Source organism: Colossoma macropomum, unplaced genomic scaffold, assembly GCF_904425465.1.
Source record: "Colossoma macropomum unplaced genomic scaffold, Colossoma_macropomum, whole genome shotgun sequence".
Lineage (NCBI taxonomy): Eukaryota > Metazoa > Chordata > Actinopteri > Characiformes > Serrasalmidae > Colossoma > Colossoma macropomum.
The window spans coordinates 22,712,034-22,738,597 of NW_023494804.1; the positions used below are offsets into that span (position 1 = coordinate 22,712,034).

General features: G+C 39.2%; 3 protein-coding genes across 3 annotated transcripts in view; 2 read left to right on the forward strand and 1 right to left on the reverse strand.

Annotated features, from left to right (window-relative positions):
* The first annotated feature begins 1,904 nt into the window (after nt 1-1,904).
* LOC118824907 (claudin-23-like) lies at nt 1,905-3,640 on the forward strand. Its single transcript, XM_036595365.1, has one exon. It carries the CDS (start codon nt 2,304-2,306, stop codon nt 3,042-3,044), a length of 741 nt encoding a protein of 246 aa, XP_036451258.1. The 5' UTR covers nt 1,905-2,303; the 3' UTR covers nt 3,045-3,640.
* Nucleotides 3,641-6,143: 2,503 nt separating this feature from the next.
* Nucleotides 6,144-9,154, forward strand: LOC118825220 (claudin-23-like). Its single transcript, XM_036595798.1, has one exon. The coding sequence runs from the start codon at nt 6,186-6,188 to the stop codon at nt 6,993-6,995; it is 810 nt and encodes a 269-aa protein (XP_036451691.1). The 5' UTR covers nt 6,144-6,185; the 3' UTR covers nt 6,996-9,154.
* Nucleotides 9,155-11,659: 2,505 nt separating this feature from the next.
* si:dkey-88l16.3 (prolow-density lipoprotein receptor-related protein 1) overlaps nt 11,660-26,564 on the reverse strand; it is a 32,710-nt gene continuing 17,805 nt past the window's right edge. The window contains exons 26-39 of the mRNA XM_036594442.1: nt 26,303-26,486; nt 25,903-26,104; nt 25,412-25,576; nt 25,075-25,278; nt 23,463-24,012; nt 22,018-22,143; nt 21,093-21,200; nt 20,453-20,689; nt 18,734-19,043; nt 18,101-18,227; nt 14,937-15,075; nt 14,078-14,357; nt 13,318-13,391; nt 11,660-12,351 (exon numbers count right to left, since the gene is read on the reverse strand). Of these exons, the coding sequence (XP_036450335.1) occupies nt 12,329-12,351; nt 13,318-13,391; nt 14,078-14,357; nt 14,937-15,075; nt 18,101-18,227; nt 18,734-19,043; nt 20,453-20,689; nt 21,093-21,200; nt 22,018-22,143; nt 23,463-24,012; nt 25,075-25,278; nt 25,412-25,576; nt 25,903-26,104; nt 26,303-26,486 (2,729 nt within the window). The 3' untranslated portion in view covers nt 11,660-12,328. The remainder of the gene's footprint in view (nt 12,352-13,317; nt 13,392-14,077; nt 14,358-14,936; nt 15,076-18,100; nt 18,228-18,733; nt 19,044-20,452; nt 20,690-21,092; nt 21,201-22,017; nt 22,144-23,462; nt 24,013-25,074; nt 25,279-25,411; nt 25,577-25,902; nt 26,105-26,302; nt 26,487-26,564) is intronic.

A 26,564-nucleotide genomic window follows, 5' to 3' on the forward strand; every position in this document is an offset into this window, starting at 1 on the left:
TGCATTCACAAAACAGATTACAGCAAGGTATTATCTATTCATTGGCATTTTGACTGATTCAGATCATTTGCTAACATATACATTTAGGCCAAGAATGTCTATATTAGAAATGTATTAACAATTGCTTACATGTACAGCGATTTACCCTTGTTCGAACCTGCTGTACCTGAAAGACCAACTATCTGGACTGCCAGGATTTTTTTTGCTGAGTAACAACCACTAACGACTAGGAAGTTGATTCCAGGTGGCGTTCTGTTAGATAGCATTATCACGGTACATAATCTGACTGTCAGGAATGACAGGCATGTATCAGTAGTTTCGAGACGCTTTACAGCCATTGACCTATGTGCCTAAAGTATCTAAACTGAAACTAAACTTCTATGAAATATCCTTCATGACTTTCCACACTAGTAATCACAATTAAAATTATACATTAAATTTAATCAATTTTCACTGAGATGGGGGGGCATGTTCGCCTGCTAATCCAGCATTAGCTGGCTGCTCACTCACTGTAGTGGCGCTGACCCTAAACTCAATAGCAGCAAAATGTTTGGTTTAACAATTTTTCTTCTGTAAATGCTCTTTTCTAGTTTGGTAATGAGCTCTTCCACACATTAATTGAGATCTTACAAACCACTTTTGTCTTTGGTTTGAGAAATGAGTGACAATTCACTTCTGCCACCAATGTCTTGGGAAATTTGCTAAGGCATATTGTAAAGAGGTATACTGGGCATAGTTACAGTCGCTAGGCTAAGAAGGACCAACTGGGTGAATCAATTTGCTACAGCGCCACCCTGAGGCAGTCCAGTGCTGCATCTCTAGTTAGTAAGGAATGCCAAAGACAGAAGCTCGCCGATTGTGGGTGAAGCAGCTAAACAATGACAACATCACAATAAGTTTATTTACATGGATCCCATAAAATGTTGATTTTGAGACATTCATGGGATCCAAGAAGTTAAATAGGGGGTCCCAAACCACCCAGGACCCCCTGTATTTTGCAACTTGGTTCTAAGGAAAAACATGGTATAGAAAATGTATGTAGTAACCTTAAGGAGTAACCCACACTATGGCCGGTAATAGCAATTGATGAGACAGGCCTCACCAAAAGCTATTATATAAAATGTTTATGAATATGCTACCTGATGCCTGAGGTATTGTTTTATGGCAGTTTTGAGAGGTTTTTTTTTTGAACCAAGGTCTTTTTATTGTTTTTTAGACAATAAAAAAAATTAAAATAAAAAAAAGAAAAATGAGAGAACAAACAAAAACCCTCCCAACAACACTGCACCACTGCACCATAAGCGGTCATTCAACCAGTATACACTCATATAGATATACACATATATACATACACATACACAGATATAAAAACACAAAATTATATAATACAGTGAGAAAAGTGACATTGATTAAAAAGGAGATAAACAAATAAACAAATTTTTTCAAAGGGAAATTTCAAAAATGTGAAATATCAAGTCCATGTTATCTACGTATGTCATAACAGGTTGCCAGGTCTTATAGAACTTATTATCACAACCAGTCACAGAGTAACAAATTTTTTCTAGACTCACGTAATGCATTAAATCCCTAATCCAGTATTTAAAGGTGGGCGGGAACTCATCCTTCCATTTCAGTAGAATTAAGCCGACAGTACACCACACCAATGCATTTCTTAGACTGTGGGCTGGTTTTCAATATAGTATCTAAAAAAAAGTGAGGTGGTAATGATGGAAATTGCGAATAGCTTGAAAAAGCCCAGGTTTGAAAGGTTTTGGCCTAATTTTTTTTTTTAAATACACTCAAGACAGAGGACAGGAGGGTATTGTAAGGCAAAGTAGTGAAAAATATATATTTTTCAGATTTACCACTATTTTATCATTATCAACATAACATACAAATACTCATTCAGTTCTCTACAATGAGCCATTTCATATCACCATTTCACACTTCACAAAATGACTTTTGTTGACATTCCATTGATTGGATTACTCTGAAATTTTGAAATCCCTATTAAGAGCTAAATTTCTGGTACACTTGACTGCAGTTTTGTTTTGTAGGCCTACTAAGTCTGTACAATGCTGCTGCATTCATTGCAGGGGCCAATCACCCCACAAGCTACTCTAACACAGTTCGGCTCTTATTCCCCAAGAGACTGTAATAAAACACTGCTGAAACTGGAGGCACTTTTCATCCTGGCTGAATAGCCAGTCACGACTCCAACCTACATCCCAGTACCACTGCTACTGCTGCTGCTGTACACGTTTACTTCCACAAGTAAGTGATCAAATCTATACAGTCCACCAATGCGCACTCCTGGGATTTTGATTTTTGGGCTTGTCTTGGCACCTTGCGGTTGGATCTTGGACTTGACGAGCACAGTCGCACCCAGCTGGCGTACTATCCAATATATCACAAAACAACCACAAGATCTGGTGCTGCAACAAGGACTGTGGGACATATGCAAGACCTTCACAACATCCAGGAATGTGTACTGCAACCAACAGGACACTGAATACTTTGCCAACCGAGTGGTCACGACTGGCCAAAAGTTGATGGTGACGTCTCTGGTGGTGAACCTGATTGGTCTGGTTGTGGTAGCAGCTGGAGTAAAGTGTTGGAGAAACAGACCACCAGACTGGACTGTGACTGGGGTCGGTGGTTTTCTTATTTTCTTCTCTGGGATCCTTACCCTCATCCCTATTGCGTGGTTTACCCACATGCTTCAGGATATCAATGCTCCATCTACAGATATCCGTGTTGGTTACTGCATTGTGCTGGGCTACATGGGGGGCCTTATGGAAGTTCTTGGCGGGGGTGCTATGTTTGCAGGAATACGTAGATGTTTTGATGGGCTGAACCGTGGAGAGAAGCGCAGCAGGAATACGTTTGGGGCAGTGATAGCACAGAGGGACATAGGGAACCAGAACAGCATGAGCCAGGAACCATATCGTGGAGTTTTCTCCCAAGACAATGTAAACTCCCCACAGAGAAGTCAAGGAAATGGACTGGTCAACACATCATACACTTATGAGGCTGATTTGTGATTGAAGAGTGAGTCTTGTTTGAATGCTGTTTTGTTTATATTGCGTAATGTAGATCAGGGGTGTCTAACTCAACTAGTAAAAGGGCCATATTAAAAAATCTCATCAAATCTGCAGGCCAGGAAAAAAAAATTCATTATTTCATTTTTAATTAATGTTGTACTATAACCTGAACTATATTATAACCTGATCTGGCCATTGTTTATTTAAAATATGCAAAAACTTCAACAGTAAAATTCAGACACTTGTAGTAGGCCTTAAAATATTATATGGACACTCGAAATATTTAAAATTTAAATGTCCCCAGGATATTTTGTCTGTTAAATCTACCTATTTGCTTGAACTAGACACCTGGCATCCTTTCGCTGTTGTGAATTCATTCACACTTGGGCTCAATTTCTGGGCTGCTTAGCTAATGTTAGGTGTTTATATTGGTTGCAGCTGAAATGCATTTTGGTGAAATGACTGGTCTGGATTTGTTGGACATGTTGTACAATGATCTTGCAATCTTATAGTTTCTTATAGTATTACTACAGATCTTTTTATTAGACAATATTTGAGTAGCCAGCACACTGATCCCTAAATGTAGACTGTCAAACTCTCAAACTCCTTATCTGGGCAGCTGTTCATCTCTTCACTCATTACCATGTCCATTCCAAAGGACTTCGCATTCTGTCACCATGCAAATGAAAATAATTATTTGGCTCAATGTAAGCCCACCACACAGTTGTTTTTTGAACAGCAAAAATGTTTTCCAAGTGTATGACAATAAATTTGTATGAGAATTTTGCTCTTTGAATGATATTTTTGACATTTTGACAATAAAAACAGGCTCTCTTGAATTAAGTCTAGCGAATTTAGGGTATAGCTGATCTGGAACCAGCCCAAACATTCATGGCAAATGCAATACAGCAGAATTCTGGAGAACCTGATCCTGGACTCAACGATTCAACTAGATCTCTGCTTGGATTTTACACCAGCGCAGCTACCAGGCAGTGGCCGCCATGCATGTTGGTTATCCTCACCGCTAGTCATAGATGAGCTCAGAGGACTCAATAGTGGCATCTCTACATATCTCTAGACCCAGTCCTGGTTGCTCTGCGGTTTGATTTTGAGTGCAGCTTGCAGTCAAGTAGATAATATTGTACTTTTATTTTCACCTTCTGAAGGTGAAGCGTGATTTTTAGGTGATTTTTATTGAAAGGATAAAATGGCACTTCTTAACATTTGGGTTGCCAACCCCTGGTCTACCCTGTACAGTTAGGTTTACTTTAGACTAAGGAAACTGCCCTTGCAAAAAAGATTGTACAGTAATACTGTAGGACAGTATACGATTTTTTATATGTTTGTCTTTATTGCTGTAGAAAGCTCAGTAGTATTACTATTCATCCTTTTCATAAAGGTTCAGTATTTGAACTTGTTGAAAATTGTCAGGTGCTGATGATACAAACACCACAGATTATGACAAGGATAGATCATAGACCTGAGAGGCTCCCTACAACAAAAACAATCCTTCTGTAAAAATAGAAAATAAAAAACAGAAGTAATAGAACCAGATAAAAAATAAAGAAAGAAATGTGAGGTGAGATAGCTGATACTGTGTCCACATCACGACGATTTGTAACACCTGTATGCCTAAAAACAATGCCAACAATATTGCATGAATTCATAATAAAACAAAACTTGAAATAAGAAAATTGCTGGTGTTTGAGTTTCGGGGCCTGAGGGCAGATGCCTTTTCTTCATTTATTTCATTAATATAGTCATTTGGACATATCTGCAGTGGACTTTCTGTAGGCCTTCTTAGGAACCTAACAGTGAGAGACCCCTGGGCACTGGACCAACTGGCCAGGTCAGTAATCCACCCTTGGATTATGATCTGAACGGTTGAGTTGAAGAAAGAGAAACAAGTTTTAGGTGTACAGAAGAGCAGCAATGGGTAAAGAACTAACACACACACATATTTTCTAAGCCGCTTTTCCTTCTGGGTCGCTGGGTAAAGAACTAACAAAGACTCAAAAAGACTCAAAAGTACTGGTGAATCTAAGTCACCTTTACACTAAAGAATACAATGTCAATGTTGTACGAACTTAATGATGCCACACATTTTCATTCAATCAAACTTACATCAGTTTACAAGGACTTTATGACCTCGACATAAACTTCAGTTGTTGACAGAACAAAATTGAAACATTTCGTTGGAACTGAACTCTATTTGGATCAACATAAACGGCTTTTATCCACTGAAATGAACTTTACAAACCGGTTACTTAAAGACAACACAAATCATTTATTTAATGTCAACATATCTTCAGTTTGTAACTGATATGTTCAGTTTCAGTTTGCTCTGTGAGTTGAACCCTGTTGGCTCAGTTTTTCGAGTGGAGAGAAACAATGAGAGAACAAACAAACAATAAAATAACTTTCATTGACCGGGGATGTTTCCGTGTGATACCACACTCTCAGAAAAAAGGAAGGAAACTGTCACTGAGGCAGTACCCCTCTTGTCACTGGGGTGGTCTCCTCAAGGCTAAATCTAAGGAGCTTTAGTCAGGGAACATAATTTCAATTTTATTTTTCTGTTCTTTTTTTTAAATATTAGGTTACGAAAAGGGAGAAATGTGAACTTTTCCACTGGGAAAAACTTACTTAAGGTACACAGTTAGACCCTAAAACCACTGCTGTACCTTTGAGGGAACATTTACATTGTTTGTACCCTGATGAATGAAACATGTACCTGCACAGATCCTTTATTTCTAACTGTGTACAATGGAAGGAACGACTCTTTCAGGGAAGCTCTCACGAAACTCGGCTGGCGAAGCCACACAGCCTCCATCTGACCTGAAAAAAGAGCGAACAAGTCGTAAAGAACTGCGTTTAATTCACTGCTGAACTCTTCATTGTGCTGCTGTCATGAAAGAACTTTGAAAAAAAGAAATAAATGACCAGCGGTGGCTGTCCAGTCCAGTCCAGTCCAGCTGTCGAAACTGCGCGCTCGGAAGCAGCTTTAGGGAACGAAGCGCCACACCCCCCGCCAGGACCCACCCAGAGTTTCAGCCTCGCATTTACTTAAAAGCACCGCGCGGGACGCTCGTAGTTGTTTTGTTTTCTGCTCGCGAGCTGAGCTCCGCGCTGGGACCGACAATGCGCACTCCCGGCATCATCATCTTCGGCCTGGTGCTGTCTCCGTGCGGCTGGATCCTGGACCTGACCAGTACGGTGGCGCCCAACTGGCGCACGCTGACCGGCCTGTCCGGCCAGTCGAGCGACACGGTGCTCAACCAGGGCATCTGGGACATCTGCAAGAGCTTCACCACGTCCAGCTCGGTTACGTGCAACCTGCGCAGCACGGACCAGACCTACTTCAACAACCAGATCATCCCGGTGGCGCAGGGCATGATGGTGGCCTCGCTGGTCGTGACCCTCATCGGGCTCGCGGTGGTCACTCCTGGAGCGCGCTGCTGGCGGAACCGACCCCCGCGCTGGGCGCTCACGTCCTTCGGGGGCGTGCTGATCTTCTGCTCGGGCGTGCTGACAATCATCCCCATTGCGTGGTACACGCACGTGCTGCCCTCGCTCAACACCACCACGACCTTCTCGAACCCCAACAGCCCAGGGATCACGGTGGGCTACTGCATCGTGCTGGGCTACATCGGGGGCATCATGGAGGTGCTGGCCGGCGCCGTGCTCTTCGTGGGCGTTTGCAGGTGCTGCGGTGGGAAGAACCGCGGAGAAAAGCCCGTAGCAAACACCGGCCCGACCAGGTACACCGCCAGGCCCAGACCCGAGCCCTACCCGCGTACCAACGCCCCGAGCACCACGAGCAGCGCCTCAACTCCAGCTTACTCCAGAGACCCGCTGGACGACGAACTTGACTTCCCCAGAGCTAAGAGCCAGTCCAGAGGAACCGTGAACCCGTCATACAACGGTAAACCCTACGACGCAGATCTGTGAAACACGGTGTTTGTGTGGTGCAGAGGTGGGTAGGGGTAGCGAGAGCCTACCCAAGCAGCAGCTAAAGTGAAATAATGACTCAGGACAGAATGAAGTGAAACCACCCCAAAAGCTATTAAAGGGTAAAAGAGGTAACTGTATGAAAACTCCTACAGAGAGAAGAGTGAGACTGTAAGAAACGACCAGATTAACATAGTGCTGCATAATCCCTTTATAATCTATAATACTGACGTAGTATTAACTACAGTGATTGTCTATTATAAATCGTTTATAGGTCGTTAAACTGTCTAAGTACTGTAAGTTATGGAAATCCTGCAGTATTACTAAAGATCTTTTTCATAAGGGAATGTAAGCTGTAGAAAAAGTAGATTCCTCACAAACATACTGTACTTATGCTATCAAAAGCCAAAATATTAAAAGGTAACACTTTTATAACACTTACTTCCCTAAGATGAACAATGCTTCAGAGACAGATGCAGAAATAAAACTCAAGGCCAGCGGTGCCCAAACTTTTTGTCTGAATGGGGCAAAGTGTTTGTGGTGGACCAAGAGCCAAAAACACTGATAAAATAAATAGCATAGAAATAAAGAAAGTGTGTTTTAAATCAGGTTTTAAAAAGTATTTATAAAATTACACTATATTTTGTTATACATACTTAAATACAAAAATACAAAATATGAATATCATCACTGTCCAAAGAAAAGCAAGTATCTCCAAAATGGTAACTTTACAGGAGAGGGCTTAACTTTTCATGTAATTTACTGTAAAGAGATTTTATTCTAAGTGATTTTGGTAACCCTTTGCTGGGCCACCCTGCTTTAGGCTTTATGAAGGCGATATAACAGTAATATTTCTATCCGTTTATCTACCCAAGCACACAGGTTGAGAATTACACACTCCCACCTTTACGTTCTTCTTCTGTAAGAATACTTTGAGTAAGTGTTGTTCCATCAATCAAATAGTGTCTCAGTTTGAAGTAGGTATTGAGCTCCATATAGAACTGCATGTTAGGTGTTGTCCTTCTCTTTTTGGTCTTAAATAAAGAGCTACAGCTCCAAAGAAAGAGGTGTGAACTAACCGAAACAAATGAAACGGAACCTAAAAAATGTGACGGATTAAAATCAGGTAGAAATACTTGATTAGAGAAGTTATTGCCTGGAAAAGGAAAGTACAGATTGTACTAAGTGGTCCATGCAAATAAGTGAATGGAATTAGTTACTACCCACCTCTGTCTTCCTAAACATCACCGTTGAACTTCCTCTGAACTTTTAAACCCTTCATCTGAAGGTTTCTTAAAGATCTTTTAAACTAAATGACTGTTTACAGCTGCTTGAGCCACAGCACTCCTCCTGCACTGACTGTCTAATGAAGAGATTGCAGCAGTGGCCTGCATGAAGGATTGAGATTCATGCTTTGAAAGAACATCTGATTCCAACCATAGTGTAGTCTGTGCATAAGAGAACCTGTACTATCTAATCAGATTGAAGTAATTTATTTTACTGTTACCAAATAGTTTGATAACCTTCCCTTTACATCATACAACATGGCATAATAACACAGATAACATAACACTGCTGTTCAAAAAAGAAACATCTCAAAAAATAGAACAAGAAGGCAAAAATGTTCTTAAATTTTAAAATGAATGTGAAGTGACTTTATTCCTTGTGATTTTGGAGCACATCTATCAGTCCATTCATGATGAAATTGTCATATAAGATAATGGACAGCTGGTGTGTTCAAATGATATAGAAAAGTAAAAACAAATGGATAAATAGAGATACATTTTTTTGGAACAGCATTGATATAATGGTCTCTTGATCAGGGAAAGAATAATTATACTGTATATATGTATCTATATCATTTGCGTTTAACTGAGAAGGAACATCTGGCAGAGTTAGCTATAACTGACTCTCAGAGCAATTACATTGGTTTTAATAAAAAAGGGCAGGATGCATCTGTAATGTTTAGTGTAAGGGCTATGGTCAAATATCGGTCACATGATGTTTAACTCTGTCGACTTTAACAATCCTATGATGCTTGAAGCTTTGACTTTGTAAATATATGTTTTAAATATTGAATTTGAGCCTTGTGGACAAACCTATCACTCAGGTATATTCATACATGATGGTGTAAATAAATATTCATCTTTATGAAAACATGCAGGTTGGCTTTCTTTTAGTTCATGCAAGGAGATGTTGCTGAATGATTTCAGAGGATCTGTATTGCCCAAGAAAACAAGAGCAGAAACCATTCTACATGTTTAATCCAGTGCAACAGGTTTGGCTGGTCTTTTTGGTGTGTCTCCACCTGAAGTACTGAAGGAAGTATGCCCAAGTTGTGCAAACACAAAACTTGTTTTTTTTTAGTTCCTCGTACTTCAACATATGATTTTTTAGAAGATATAAAAAAACAATTTAGAAGATTTACAACTGTTTTCCACACATTTAGTATATAGATTACAGCTAAAGTTAATGATCTACAGAGCACAGCACTTGTGCCTTAACTACTGTGAAATCATTGCAGATACTATAATGTTGATGTTATAAAAATATTAATCATGTTAAGAACGTGTTTTAAGCTGTAAGCACTGCCATGTTTATCTTAAAGTTTGTAAGTTAGTAAATCATGAATGTTCTTGAGAGTGGTGAACCTCACCCTATATATACAGCAGGTAGTGGACTTTACACCAACACAGGCGACTTAACAACATCTTTCCTCATTGATGTCATGGGTTTGACATTTTTAGTTCACAGGTAAACAACCACACTATTAAATAGAAGTCTTTATTAAGAAAAGTACAAATTTATAAAAAAAAAATGTATCTAATATGGTCCATAGCCATATTTTAACCATATTTTAAAAGAGCATCTGATAAATCTGCTTCAGCATCAAACCTGAATACAGTGGACCGTAACATTCTGATGGATTTTAAGTAGCATTTTCACAAGGTTTAAATGAACCACAGTGGATCAATACGTAGGTGTAGTTCATCATTGCAGAGTCAACCTACAGTAAAGTGTGAAGTTTAGAGGTCAGCCTACATTTATTTGATTTCCAGTCAAAATGGCCATTAAGTACACATCACTTTTTCAGGAGTTATTTCTGAAGAGATGAGGTATAAAATTATTCACTTCTCGCTGCTGTCAGAACAAAATCTCCAAAACGACAACTTTACAGGAGAAGGAAAAAACTTACTTTACTTTTAATGTAAGTCAATGGGACCGGACTTTTTTCCCAAGTCATTTTGGGCCGTGTATTTTGATCCATTCATTATAAAATGTACAGTCAATGTAAAGGACAACAGACATTTTCAAATTATGTCGAAAACTGAAAAACAACAATAATGGAGATACAAGGTTTTGTTCTGGCAGCAGCGATATACATAACAAAAAAAACTAAGATATAGAGGAATTGGAACTCCTAACAACTGAGCAAGACCTGCTAGACCACCAAAACTGTCACCATCTGATAAACGGTACTTCCACTGTGAGAAGGCCACTCAACACTAGGGGGCTCAAAAGATGTGTAGCTGTCAAGAAGCCATTACAGAAAAAAGGAAATAGACAAAACAAGAAGATCTGCAAATTAGCCAAAGAAGCTGCTGGTGTTCTCAGAACAATGTACTGCCCACCTCAGAGTCCAGACCTCAGCGTCACAGTATGTGTTTGTGATTACTTGGATGGTGAGCACCAGAAAATGCAACCAACTGCTAAGACTGAACTTTGGAAGTGTGGAAAAACATCCCTGCAGATTTCTTGGAAAAACAAGTCTACTGAAAAGAATGGAAGCTGTAATAAAGATAAAGAGTGGACGCAATAAACACTAAAAATATGGAATTATATTTACTTGTTGTATCTTCTGTGTCGTCTTCTGTTAAATATGTTCTTTATTTCACTGTATATAACTTGGCCAGTTAAACTTAAATAAATGGAGGGTGGCCTTAGCCTTTTGCACAGTACTGCATGCGTCTTTTGAACCGACTAGTCAGGTTTGAAGCTGTGTAAGGACAAAGCGCGTCACTGAAATACTTGGCATTTTAAAGGGACTAGTCACTACACACTCGTCACAAGCGTTTGTCTCCCTTACTGCCACATCAGTATCAGTAAAGCAGCACCTACAACTACAAGACATATTTAAAATGACTCTGCTATTGAATACGCAAGCAATATCTTTTTTAGGATGTGGTTGTACCACTTTCAGCTGCAAGTATTGTAAGTATGAGCTTTGATTAGTGTACCTGAACAAACCTCCAAAATAGGGATGGGCAATATGATGACATATAATAAATTACGTCAATATGCTTTTCTAATTATTTATTGTGGATGCTGCCAGTACTTATACTGACAAAATTAGTCTTTCATCATCATTCATCACAAATCATTTCATTTGTAACAAAATGGGAGATGTATTAGCTTCACAGATAGAATGAAATCCTTAAACTTAAAGCTACAATATGTAATATTTGGGGTTTGGAGACCTCTCTGGTGGAAATGAGTAATTGAACGCAATGTGGGTTGTGCTTTGGACCCCTTCCCCGAGTGAATGAATCTGATGATTGTGAGCATGCTAAGAGTATTGAAAGAGAACTCAGTCAAAACTTGGAGAAGAACATGTCTTCTGAGGATGTGAGTGAATTATCTACTATTGTCATGAGATTTTCATCAGTATAATGTTGATTTTGCCTTTGAGCACCAAACACTGAGCCAGTGCGTGTAATGTTCACGCGTAAAGATGTATAATGCGGTCTGGAAAACTCCTTCCAAATCCGACCTAAAGCCTCTGACTTTTAAAGTATTATTTTAGGCTTTACAGGGCAACTTGCAGTGCTCACCATATGTTAGCATGTTTTTTTTTTTTATAAATCTGTAATGCTACTTCTTTCAGTTATAACAAATAATCTTACATAGTGCTGCTTAAATTGTATAATGTTTTGTCTGTAAACCAGCAGTTGAAGCATATGAAGCATAAATGTGATGTTTTCTCTTTTCCCCTCATTTGCCTAACATATTTGTCCATCTACATACCATAAAATCAGACTTTTGGCTACTTCACTGGCCTGTTCAATTGTACATGAGCAAAAGACACTGTATGCTTTAATAACAAGAAAGCACGGTAAGGTGATATAAACACTCTGAATGTATCATTATCATGATCATGTACACACATCTAAGGAGCACCTGGCCACAGGATCCTGTCCTTCCCTTTTCTTCTAAAATAATAAGTGCATGGTGTTTTGCTGAAGAAGAAGGTCACAAAATGAGACACATTTCCAAGCAAGTGCAATGAGCGAAATGATGCAGGAGATATTCTGTTTTGTCGAGGTGGAGATGTTTTATACTGTCGGGCTCTTGTTTCCTGTTGGGAGAATTAGAGGAAGTGATCAGCGAGATACAGCACTAACTACAGCACAGAATACAACACAAGTGACTGCAACACTGTCCGTAGAGGCATAGACGTAATATGAGTGCTATGCATGTTAACTGTCTTTTGCAAAACAACATGCACTGTAAATCAGATACAGTCAAGTTTCATGCTGTCAAAAAGTGATATAAATTATAAATTAGATATAAACTGAATCTTGTAGCTGAAAGCATTTAGGGGACAACAGGGCACAACCTAACAGGGGGTAAATTTGATTTATTTATTTATTTATTTTTAGTTTTGTAGCCTCTTTTTGAATTATTTTATGCATTTAGGTTTTAAATCTTATCACCCTCAAACAACCTAGCACTATACTGAATTAATTGTGTTTGCATTTTACCAGACTTTTTAGCAGCTGTTACACAATTAACCCCACCTATGTTTTTAACTCTCATTCTGCTTTCAGCTGAAACAAAGTTTGTGTTTTCATTTCTTGTGCATATATAAAGGTTACTTATAAGTCTGCAAATACTTTTATAATAATTTCTGCCATAACCAAACTTTTTTTAGGTTGTGCTACATGCTCCGCCATGATTTGTGTGTATTAAATTCGTCTTCTAAGAAAACAGCTTGTTTACATCCTTTGGTCTGGATTTGGCAGTTGAACTTAATTTGGACTAGTTGACTAAAAAATTTAAGCAAAATTAATATTCTTTATCGGAAATTCGTCATATCACAGAATCATGTTGTTCGGTTACACCTCTACAACATAGGCAGGCGCCTTAAGCAGTGCCAGCAAACTGTTCTACGTATGCACACCTCAAATGTTGTGGTGTGTCTACAAATAAAATGTTGCCTGGAGCACAATATATGTCAGTGTGGCTATATTACATGTAGTAAGTCCCAGGTCTGTTCCTTACAAAATATTGTGGAGAAAATAAGGAGTTAGTGATGACTAACCTGTTTCACTGTGTGGAAGGGAATGAACGTCCCCATTTCTTTTCAGGGCCTCCTTTGCAGCAGCTGCCTGCTCCCTATGAGCACAGTTCAAATAACAGATCGTCCATGATTGTGCTAGAAGTAAAAGAAGGACACTATTGGTTCCTTCCAATTTCCAATGTTTGTTTTTCTAAAGAATCATCTCTGCAAATAAGAAATGTAAACTGGAAGTACCTTTTCAGAGAAAGAAATTTTTGGAGTGATGTCATAGAAGAACCACTTTTGGTTCCCTAAAGAACTTTACAGTGAAAAGTTCTTTAAAGCATCGTTCTTGTAAATGTGATGTGTGAGTGGGAAGAAACTTTTTAAAGTTTAATGAAAATTAAAGCCCCCCCTGAACTGTACATCCAATCCAAAGGCCATTTGGAAACTACTGTTTTAAAGTGTGTAACCGTATGTCCAAGCCAAGAACCATGTAGGCACCCTTATTTATTTAACAATGTAGAACCACAGGCCCAAGCCAGAAACTATTTAGGGACCTGTATTTTTAAGAACTGTACATCTAAGCCGAGAACTACTGTGGAACCTTTATTTTTAAGAGTGTGGAACGATATATCCAAGCAAAGAGCCATCTAGGAAACTTTCCTTTTTATGAGTGTAGATCTTATGTCCAAACCAAGAACCATTTAGGAATCTTGACTTATAAGACTGCAAATATGCAAAAGAGAGAAAGACAGAAACAGGCAGACAGACAGACAGACAGACATCACTGAGATTATACCTTATTTGTGCTTTTCTCTTCTGTCGAAAGTATGCAAAGAGGAAAGCCACAATAATCAAGCCAACGAGGACACCCAGGACCCCCAGCGTGAGAGGAACAGACAGCCCGCCGTTCACCGTCTCCCTGCAGGTGTCCCCCCTGTAGCCCAGCATACATTCACACTCTGGCAAGCCATCCACTGTCACACACTCGCCACGGCCATTGCACCGTTGAGCACTGCAGTCCATCAGTCTCTGAAGGTCGGCGGTGAGGCTAGGCATGTCACGCTTTCCTAAAAGCTCTACAGGGAGACAAAGCCATGTGAGGAGAAACACTGATGACTCTGCTCCTACTCTATTCCTAAAATTCTACACAGGTTTTGTAAACATTATACATGCTGTATTACGTTTTACAAATATGGAAATTATGTACATATTTGAATAAAGTAAACTGAATGTATTACTTTTTTTTCAGTATGTAAAGTACTTGTAACCCCTGTCCAGTTATACACAAATCATGGCATATAAAACCCACATTATGGCTTCGCACACAGACCTGTGCAGTTAATCTTGGCCAATGGCTGTACATGATTTCTAAATCAATAATGTGGACACACCTATTCCATAGCAAATCCCACAACATTAAAACCGTGTCCAACATGCTAACATCAACATACCTGCAGTGTCCCTGAATATCTCCTCGTCTGAACTATGGCACCAGCATTACTCAAAAGCATAGCAAAACTGAAGCCAAACCTTATAAAAAGCATGCGCACTGAGGCGCTACATCTATAGACTCATCAATCGGTTAGTCAGGTTCAGCAAGAACTTCCCAATCTGCTAAGTACACAGCACACTATAAATACACCTACATGCTATACTCACCGGCTCTCCAAGTACAGGGTGGATATCACTCCAAGCTATCAGGGCACTTTCCAGGTGAAAGGCGGTAGTCAGCAACTTGTAAGAATTCAGCGTGAAGGGAACATGGAAGAAGGCGTTTGTGAGGGGAAAAAACAACTAAAAAAGAAAAACAAGTGAGGGAACAAGCCAAGTCTTGAATAACTCCGAACAGGAAGGATCAGCCAAAAGCTCCCCTCCCTGTTTCAGTGGCATTATTTGTTTTTCCACCCGCATCCAGGCAATTGAATGACAATTGGCTGATAGTATCCCGCGTCCTGCGCTCGGATTGGCCAAAAGTTCATGCTCACGCGCGTGCACTGTACTACTCAGCAATCCAAGCGCAGGGGGCGGGGTTTGTCCGAATACAGGTGGTGGAAAAAATGCCTCATTTCATCGCTGTGGGCTAAGGAGCCACCCAGCATACCTGCAATCTCAGGTGAGCTTCTCATCCAGACATACCAGAATCCTGCCTAACGAGGCGACTGTGAGGGTAGAAGTTTGTCTACATGTAAAGCGTGCTGAAAGTTTAATTGCCCAAACTGGGTTCAGCATAGTTGGACTGCGTCTCAAAACAACCCAGAGAAGGCCCTAACCACTCAGGATTTCAGTCAGAAGGTTAAACATTTGACCTTAATGCTACAAGCTAACACGACTTTTTTTATATCGCTGCTGTCGGAAGAAAACCTCGTATCTCCATTTTTGTCGTTTTTCAGTTTTTGACAAATTGAAGATGCCTGTTGCTCTTTACATTGGGTGTAAATTTTATAAACAATGGAGCAAAAGAAATGGTCCAAAATGACTTGGAAAGACGTCTGGTTCCATTGACTTACATTAAAAGTAAAGTAGTTTTTTCCTTTTCCTGTAAATCTATCATTTTGGAGATACAAGGTTTTCTTCCAACAACAGCGACATGTAACGTTCACAAAAATCACTTCAAATTTATGCATGTTAATCTTTATTTCTCATATATATAGTTTTTTTTTCCATTAACCATGTTAAGAATAAAAAACTAAAATCACAGTTTAAAAATTTACTTGTTTGACTTTCACATCCAGAATATTACTTATTTCAAGACAATTCTATGACAGTTCAGAGTGTGAACTGTCTGGAGATGTAATTTTACTCAGACATCAAAGCAGTCATGTAATGTTGGATACACAGAACATTCTAACTCACACTTCAAACATATCAGTAGTTAAAAGAAACAGAACAGTCTTTTGCAGAGAAAGAATGTCAGGTGACCACTCAGCCAGAGGCTAAAATGAAAAGGTAACACCCTCCCCAGGACTGGAACAGGGAGTCTAATTATATTTCACCCATGTAGCTTCCCCACACTTCAGGCTACATGCCAGATTATGGAGTTTAGTCACCACTGCCGTGACCGTGCTGAAAGAAAGTCTGGCTTTGCATGACTGGACAAGACCTGTTTTGTATGACACTGCACTCCAAGATGGTTAGACAAGATAGAACACAGGCATGTACACAGCATGCAATGGGGAAGTATGTACATAGCTGAACACTAAGTAAGTTACTGCTGTGTAATCCAAGCTACTATAAACAAAAAGTGACAAATGTGCTGTTAAATTTCTTCTGCAATTTTTACAATTCACTGGTATGGTAGCTTTAACAAGATTATCAGGCAATGCAAGTAAATTGAGTCACATTTTTCTACAATTTAAACAGTACTTTACAGCTTGCCCTTAACAGTTCAGGCAGTGTATTTATTACTGCTATTAGTGTACAAGTATTATAGTCAGCTATGCACCAGATATTGAAGTCCTAATTGCCTGTGGTAAGTACAGAGTGTAGCATGTTTTCATAAGGCTCAAGTAGTAATTTACAAATTCATTTTAGTAAGATTAATTATTTTGTGCAAGAGGTTCATGTACTGCAGCACACCTACAACCTTTCATTACAGTCTGCTTATAGCGCTCACCTTTTGTACTCCTTTATCAGCAGAGTAAATATTTATAGAGCAACGTCACAGTTCAAACCAAACTTATAAGCACGCGTCACTCATAAAAGTGTGGAAGGGGCCTTACAAAATTCATACAAGTCACAGTAACTTTCTACAGCTTTGATGGGTGGAACCTTAGTTTGGGGTCCAGTTTAGCTTTGTTATTAATTAATCCACCAACGCAGTACAGATTATTTACAGAACTAATTATAAAATGATTTCAGTATTTATCCATTTTTTTTTAATTACAGCTTCCATTGTTTTTGGGAGACTTGCTGTCCATTTTTCGAAGAAATATGCAAGGACATTTTTCCACACCTCCAAAATTCAGCCTTAGAAATTGGCTATATTTTCTGCTTCTCATGATCCAAGTAATCAAAACACATTCTGGGCTTTGGAGTGCAAAGTTCATTGGGCCTCATTCACCAATGTCTGTTTTTTTCTTAAATGTGTTCTTGAGAAAGGTCCTAAGAAAAAAGTCTACATCAGATTAATGTTTTCTTAAACCACAGAATTGTTTACACCTTTGTGTTCTTAAGTGTGTAGAGTTTGTTCTTACCTAATAACTCCCAAATAAAACATTGGTAAACGTCAGAATCTTTGTGAAAGCTGTATAAGTTCTTCGTAAGATAGGTTGGTGAATGAGACCTAATTCCTGTCCTTTTTCTTTCCTCAGTAATAGCTTCTTGAGAGCTACACATCCTTTCAGACCCATGGTGTTTTCTCACAGTGGAAGGATGGACAGAAATGGATCTCAGGCAAGAGATCTGAAGTTCTTGATCTTTTGACTTTCCCCTTATTTATGGAGGTGGATTTTCTATCTAACCATCTCTGAAGAATGGAAATTAAAAATGATTGTTAATCTCTTGATTTTGCACTGTATTGTAATGTCTGCCCAGTCTGTGACTGGTTGTACAAATAAAAACACAAACACACCAAGGTTTCTGCCCAGGTTACATTCTTTATTTAAAAATCTTAGATTTAGTTCACTGATTCAGTTGCTTGTTCCTGTGGAAGAGAAGATGCCACATAATAGAAGGTAGTTCAGAACAGACAACTAAACAAATCAAAAGAACAATAGTGTATCAACCATTTCACACCATATTTTCTTTAGTTACAGCTTGCTTAGACTAAAATGAAACAATGAGTAACAATAACATACCACTATAGGGAAAGTGAACATACCTCCTCTTTAGGGTTGTAGAGTTCATTGACAAAGTTTTGAGGATGAGCCTCAGGTTCCTCATGTTCCTCCATGTCCTTCATGAGTGTCTCCTTGTCAGTGGGCTGCCCCCTTGCTTCTTTGTCTCTTCTGTAAAAAGTCATGGAGATGGAGGAGGACACAAGTAAACAGATCAATAAAAACAGCCAGGAACAAATTAGTTAAGCAGCAAAATGACAGTTAGGTATATTGTGTGTTGTGAAAATCAACAACACACTTTCAGTTTCTAAAGTTTGAGAAGCACATTGCACCAGTAATGTCACGTTTATTTAAAAAAATAAATAAATAAATAAAAAAAGTTACTAAAACTAGCAGTTCAATTTGTCAATTTTCTCTCCCATTCACTGCTGCACAGCAGCATTACATCACAACAATAGAGCTGGGCCAGGCATGCCTTCATGAACTTAGCATTGTCAAAAACCGAACAATGCAAATTTGGAAGCCTCATCTAAACCTTTTTAATTAAACATGTAGTTGTTCAGTGTTGCAACTATTGAATGTGACAGTATCACACTGCTCATCTCTAAAGCAGCCATTTCTTGTGTTTTTCTGATGTTGCAGAGCTTTGAAACAGTTCTGAAAAACAGGCTGCATACCTCCTCTTTAAAATCACAGCAGCAGCGATGACTATTGCAATGATGAAGAGAACGGAAAGGACAACAGGAGCACTGCTGGATCCTCCTTCCTGACAGTATGTTCCACTGTAGCCCTGCACACACTCACAGCCTGGCTCCCCCTTATGCATCACACATCGACCTCGGCCATTACACAGCTCAGAGTTGCAGGACTGACCGCCCAGTGTGCGTACCAACACCTCATTATCCTGAGGGGAGCCAGCAATACCAGCTGAGCCTGGAGCAGAAGGCTTTCTGTGTTTGAAACCGGGCTTGACCTTCATGTATGTGCCTGAGAGTGTAAAGAAAGGAATATCAGTCAGGCATACAGTCACTTGTGATGGGGCTTAAAAACAGTCACAACTTCAACGTCAATCACTAGATATGTGCAACAGTATAAACAAATATCATTCTTTTATTTTTTTGGGTTTCCTTTTTTTTTGCTCATCATGATTAATCACACTAGGCATCAGTTTACTACTTTACTAACAGCTCTTCGTTAGCTGAGCTGAAAAAGACTAGGCTGTAATGTTAGCTGAGATCTGAATGCCTTTCTGTGTAAATTTTAAGCCACGTTATCTACAGTGGATTTCTGTGGTCTCAACGTGGCTTTAATTTAACATACTAAATACCAAGTGGTGCTCTGTGACATACAGAGAAACTAGACAGTGCTCAGAGTCATTGAGCGCTGGCACCGGGGCACATACTTTTATTAAAAGCAATGGTTTTGAATGTTGGATGTTCTGTGTCACTGAACTTTATGCTCTCAGATGTCCTCTAAATGGGTGTAGTTTTAGCATCAGTTAGCTGGAACAAAACCTGCGCTGTGTGGCATGTTTGGCCTGCTAAATAAAACCCTACAATCCCAAACAGCACAGAGCAGGTTCGATTTTGAGTTTGTCACTCTTGATTTTTGCTCTCTGAGACTTTAGCTTTTTATCATCTAAACTTCTGTCAGTAGAGCACTGCTTAGTCAGAATCAAACTGTTACTGTGGCGATTGCACCGTTTGTGTCTGTAGCCTGTTCGCTAAGCTAACATTAAGTAAACCGCATGGATACGCTGCTTTTTCACCATGCTAAGAAAAAAATCTAAATGTGTGTTGTAATGGCATAGGCAAAGGGTCCAAAGTTCTAAATGCATATTTAATAAAATAAAAAAAATAACAAAAATCTGTATATAAGTTTTTAGAATTTTTAAAAGTTTAAAATGAAGAAAAAGTTATGACAAGTAAATTGAAAAAAAGGGTTCTACACTATTTCTAGGTCACTATAATTTAATTTTCACTAGAATTAAAAAAAATTGTGACATTGTGTTAAGCCCTTTGTACAAAAGTCAGTTTTTTTTTGGTTCTTCTCTCTTCCACCGAAGCTTGTGTTCAGGCAACTCTCAGGTGGATTTGATCAACTAATTTTAGTCAAACTTCGGTCCATGCCAGTTTGACTACATGTGATTAAAGTAAAGGACGTAAATATTTCAAAAGACTTTTTTTTTTTTAAATAAAATTATGCTGATAATTTGGAATGAAAAATTTTGTATTAAATTAGAATAAAATGCAAAATAGAAAGATCTGCACTAGTGTTCTTATACTTTTAAACCCCACTGAATGCAAGTGAAATTCTGAGTTTTTGCATTGGCAGGCAATTCCCATACTGGTTCATCTTTAGTGAAATGTGTATGAAACTGTTCACATTAAACTTACAGTCCTCTTCATCTGAGCCATCATGACAGTCTGGAACTCTGTCACAAAACTTGACACTGGACAGACACTCATGTCCATTCCTGCATGGTTTACTGCCTGCTGGGCACTCCGGACTGGATACACATTGGGTTGCGTTTACGACGAGGTAGCCCTGCGTACAGTGGCATGTACGCCCACCAGGATATGCCAGACACAGCTGGCTGCAACCCCCATTGTTTTCAGCACACAGGTTGGATCCTAGTACCAAGAAGGGGTGGGACATAAGCAGATCACATACACATGGCTTTTTTTGATAGAATATGGCAGAGATAAAGAATAGCTCCACTTACTTTCAGGTTAATACGTTGTATGCAAAGTATTTACTTGCTGAACTAGTTCTACAGCTGAAGCTATGCACAGATGTCAGAGTGTGAGAACAGCTGAATGAAAGGAGAGGCCTAAATGTGGCTCTGTTTTGTAAGCTTGAACTTGTTCTGCATACCAGACACTGTCTTTTGAAGAGATATCTGATCACCTGCCCTCTTTTCAAGCCTTTCACAGAGAGGAGTGGAGTGGGACAGAAAGGGAGGGACAGAAAGAAAAACAAGGGACAGAAGAGATGACAATAATAGATGATCTGAGCAGTGCACCATGAAGATACCTTTCTGGCTGTGTTTGCTGAAAGCTTTCAATGCAACAATGTTGGTCTGCACTTCAAACCACATCTTTTTAGGCTGGACGCCATCACTGTACCACACTTTGGTTGTGCCTAGAAGGAATTCAAGTAAATGTTAAATTGAGAGTTGACCAACATCTGATAAAGAGGAATTAGACCAAATTTTCTAAAAATTTTGTATACCTGAATTATACCTGAGAATCTTGGTTCAGAATTGTTCACAAATTGTAGTGATAGGAAGCAGACATCCAAAGCGTTTAATGGCTCTCAAAGCTATGCCCTGATGAAATGTTAATGGTTTTGAGATAAGCTTTTGACCTAAAATATATTTTTAAAATGCATTTATGGCACAGAGGTACATGCATGTTGTAAGACAAAATGGAACCCATTTAAAACAGATTTGCCACCAACATTACATATTCAAATTCTGATCATGTAGGTTCATGGTGTGTTTTGGATGGCAAATAAAATGGCTATATTTACGTTGTAAATATTGCAACCTGTGGATCTCATTACCACCATGGTAAAAACATCAGAGTTCGTAAGTTTCCCTATAATGTTTTGTTTCACATCAAAACAATCTGAATGACCATTTTTGATCTTAACGATTAAATTATACATACATTTTGAAAAAATTAATTAAAAAGGAATTTTCACTGATTTAAGTTCTAATAAAATTCTATAATCAGTGTTCTGGAATAACACTAAAATCTAGTATTTCCAATACAGCTAAACTCACTTTTTACGAAGAAAAAAAAAAGAAAAAGAGAAAGGTGTCAAAGATTTATGATACATTAAGGCTCCAAGTTAATGAATGCAACAATGTAAACATGACACCATCACGCCATCTGCTGGTATAACCAAAGAGTTGTATTTTATCAATGAGTGTAACAAGTGCTATAGTAATTACCATTGTAGAGGGTGACCCAGAAGAGGATATTCTCGCTTCTGGCAAAAGAGACAATTAAGGGAGGTCCAGTTTTATACTCTCTGTAATTGGAGCCATCAATGTCCACAGAGGCAATAACTTCAGCAGCTGGAGAAGAGGAAGAGAGAAATGAGTACAAATTCTGGGAAATGCACATTAGCTGCTGGTGCATCATATTGAAACTGTTGCGCGCATGTGCCATAAGACAGCAAGGACATTAAGTGTTGTGGGAACAAAAAATATTTGCCTGTTTATTTAACTGTGAGTCAGCCAATTCCAGAAAATGACTAATTTTACACAAACAAAACACACATAGCATTATTAAAATTTTGCAATACTGTTTTTTTCAATCAATTATTTTGTACTTTCTTGCAACAGACACAATCATGTACGTCCTCTATTCCAGTAAATTTATAACAATATTTTTATCTCCTTACCGGAAGCATGTGGGCTTACTTCTGGACACAGTGCAGGAATGTTTACTAATAATGCCCATTGGAAGAAAACTCATCTTCCATTATACTGCCATATTCTGTTGTTACTCATTAGATTTCATTTCAGAATTCTCCTATTTATAATTCAATAATAAAATTAAGCAACATTTTTTTCTATATGCACAACTGGCCAAAATATTACTGAAAAGCTCCATGTACATTACAAGGCTATACTTTGTAAAAGAATAAAACTAAACTAAATGTAAGATGCCTGAAGGGATGATTTAACAAAAATCTAATTTACACAATTTTCCCCTTCAAACATAGTTGACTGGCCAAGACATGTATGGTGTCCACTTGCCTCCTTGGCTTTGTGGTGTATGTGCAACGCCAACATAAGGTGTCACCCAAGATTTTGGCAACGTCCTAACAATTGACATTAATTTTGAAGCTCCAGTGCAAACTTAAAGAAGAAAACTTTGGACACCAAAACATACAGCAGATTAATTTTGTTTGTGATAAACTGAAAATTGTTCAAATTTGATTTTGGTGAATGAATCTTTTAGGTACCTTGCATATAGTTTTTTGTTTTGTTTTGTTTTTTTAACCCTGAACAATTCAAAGCCTTGTAAGGGGTGATGGTATGCTCATCATCATTGACAGACTGACATCAAGCCTGTCATTTGCCCATGATGCATGTGCAGATAACACATTACATACACAAAAAAACACTTCTGTTAACTAATGATAGCGTTTTGCTAGCTAGCAAGCTTGCTTACATAAGCTATTGTACTCCTGACAATAAAAGAACTAAAAGAATTTGGGGAGGGCATCCATGTTGCAATCTATCACCAAAACTAATAAGCTGTCTGCAGACATGTATTTTACTTTTAGACATGTAGTCTTTATCATGGCCCCATAAGGCTGTGTAAAGGCTGTGTAAAACCTTGCAATAATGTACATGGACTTAAAGCAGTGAATGTCAAAACTCACAAATATCTGCCCAGTAAACTGTTGAGCCCTGGCTGGAGAAGGTCAGAAACATAGGCATCTGTGTCTTTTTCCACAGCACCATGCGGTTCTGGCCGTTCATAGAGGCGCAGTCCACCTGAGGCAGGATTTTGCTGTCTCCCAGCTCCACAGCCGTAAAGCACAGCCTGCCTGTGGGTGGGTGTAGTGCAATGGAGGTGGTGTCCTGGAGTTTAGCCTGCACCACCATGGCGGTGTACTTCCAGCCGGGTGAGGAGACGTAGATCTGGGGCTGCTTGATGCTGCTCCAGTACAGGTTATGTGTGATCCAGTCCACAGCCAGAGCAGTCACTGTGTCTCCCAACAGCTGCAGAGGATCGCCCTCAGGCACAAGGCCTGATTCTTCCAGTTTAAGCTGAGCCACAGAGGGCTGGCTGGAATCTGCTAGGTACAGCATGTTGTCTTGGAGGACCAGGTCTATACCTGTAGCTCCATTTATGCCAGGAAGAGCCAAGGCACGGTGTTCGGGCCACTGCTTTAATCCAACCTCCCCACGCAAGCTTCTGGTATAAATCTACACAGAAGAAAAAGAAAACCTTTTACATTAAAATAACAATGGGCCAACTATTTCAAGGATTTGGGTCAAAATGTAGCTGACCGCCCTAAGAATGCTGAGCTAATAAATTGTAGATTCTGTACAATCACAGTTATATTCTAGCCTAAATGTTTGAATATTATGGGAGCTAGATGACTTATCGGGGAGATCATTTCTGCAGTTATTTGATTGGTCAAATGGTCATGTAAACAGCGTACTCTGATTTCTTAGATTTAAGTAAGGTCTAGAAATCGGATTAAGAAATCTGATAGAGCTGGATTTTAGTTCAGTAATTAGATTTCTCAGCGATGTAGACTCATTCTGATTTCTTTCAGATTTCTCAGTCTATGCATGTGCAAAACCAGACTGCAGTACTGGAAATAAGCACAGCACCCTTGAGATGAGGACAAAATTTTGAAGTGATGCTGAAACCAAATACATGTTTGATGAAATGAAGGCTTTAAATATTCTTCTTTTTCTTCTTCTTCTTATGTTTACGTGACGTCATCTTGAGTTTATTGGCCAGATGCAAAGCAGAAATTCAAGTAAGCCCGGAGTTTTCCCATTATCTGATTAACCAAGTGCATGAAAACATACTCAGATGTACACATCTGAATTACATGATACTGAATAACAGAACAGTGAAGAGGGAGGGGAATATTGCAACATTTATTACTGTTATAAATTGTCACAATATGCTTCTGTGCATATTGTTCATCAGTACTTAATGAACACTGATCAACTGCATGTCCCTGTTACAATGAGAGCATTAGTCCAGTTAATCAAGTTTAACTGGATTCATTACAGTACAATGTGGAATGTTCATAGACTTTTTTCCCCCCCAACATCATCAACCCTGTAAAAACTATGAACAATACCACAGAGAATCATGATTTAAATTTAGTACAAAAGTGTATTTGATTAAATTATAGTACTACCAGATGTAAAACAAATCTAGTAAGAACATGGCATTTTAGTTCAGGTTAGGCAGAACAAATGCAACAGACAAATGATTCTTTATAAAATGATAGCTGTTTGTACCTGAGTGAGCACAGAAGGAGAAAGCATTAGGAGGAATGAAGAGGAGTCTTCAAGTGGGCTACAAGTGACTCCATCTTTAGCCAACAGTAGCCCAGCTGGGCAGCGACATACTGCCTGTAATCCTGGGGTCAGCAGACAGATGTGGGAACATCTGAGGCTCTCACAGGGCCTAGACAGCTTAGGCTGCATAAGTGGATGGACAACCTGGACAATACAAAAGACAGTAATTGTGTAAGCTAAGTATAATACTGCACATCACATTTTAAACCTCTTGGTGTTCTTAACAGATACAGGACAGTTTCACAGCTGTACACAGTAACGGAAGGTAAATACTTACTTTGAGCCCAAATGGCTGACCAGGTCTTTTTAGAATAACTGTACAGTTCTTGCCGGTAGTTTTGTGAGCCCCAAGAATTGCTCGCCTCTGGGTGTCGGACCAATATACCATGTCATTAAACACTGCCACAGAAAAGGGGCTTGGGGTCTCAGTGAGCTGCAGGATCTTTACACAGGAAAGAAGGTTAAGAAAAAAATTTCATTGCATGGACCCTTGGTCAGAAGGTGTAAATATAACTTAAAAGATTCCATTACAACTCTTTAAGGAACTAGTCAAATCATGGACCCTAATTAATACTCAAATGTACTTGAATCACCAACTTTAAATAAATGCATCACAGTATCAATACATTTTTTTACACCATGAAGTTAAAGGGGTTCACAAGATTTTATACTTAAGATTTTTAACCTTCAGAGCAAAGTGATCCCTCACTGATCTTAGAGCAATGATTCTCCTAGAGAGACTTCTCTAGGAAACAAAGCTCCAATTACCCTGATGTCCTCTCCATCCAGTGTGGCTGAAGCAATATGTTTGAGCTTCTCATCTGTCCAGTACATTCTGTCAGTCAGAATGTCCACAGCCATGGCCACAGGCCAGCTCAGACTGTGGCGTAGCACCACCTTCCTCTGTGAACTGTCCATGCCAGCACGCTCAATCCGTGGCTCACTGCCAATCTCTGACCACAGCATCATCCTGAAGTATCATACCAGTACAGGCAATAAAGTGGTTTAGTTAATCAATGAGGGAGGTAGGAGTGAAGTTCTCCACACACACACACACACACACACACACACACACACACACACACACTTCTTACAAAAAATAAATAAAACAGATCACTTACATTAACAAATGTGTCTTCTATTTACATGAGGAAGGACTCTTACTCACCCTTTCTGTGGTAGGAGCACCAGAGAGCGAGGCTGCTCCAGGTCTTCATCCACAATCACTATGTAGTTCTGGGGCTTCACTACACTGCTGCCAAGTCTTACTGCCAAAATCTGTCTAGCAACACCATCCACCCAGTACAGGTTCCTCCCAACCCAGTCCACAGCAATGGAGTCTGACTTAACACCTAGTCATGGATGAGAATGGGGAACAAAGATACAGACTGAAAAGGCTGAAGTACTGAATTACAAAATACAGAATTACA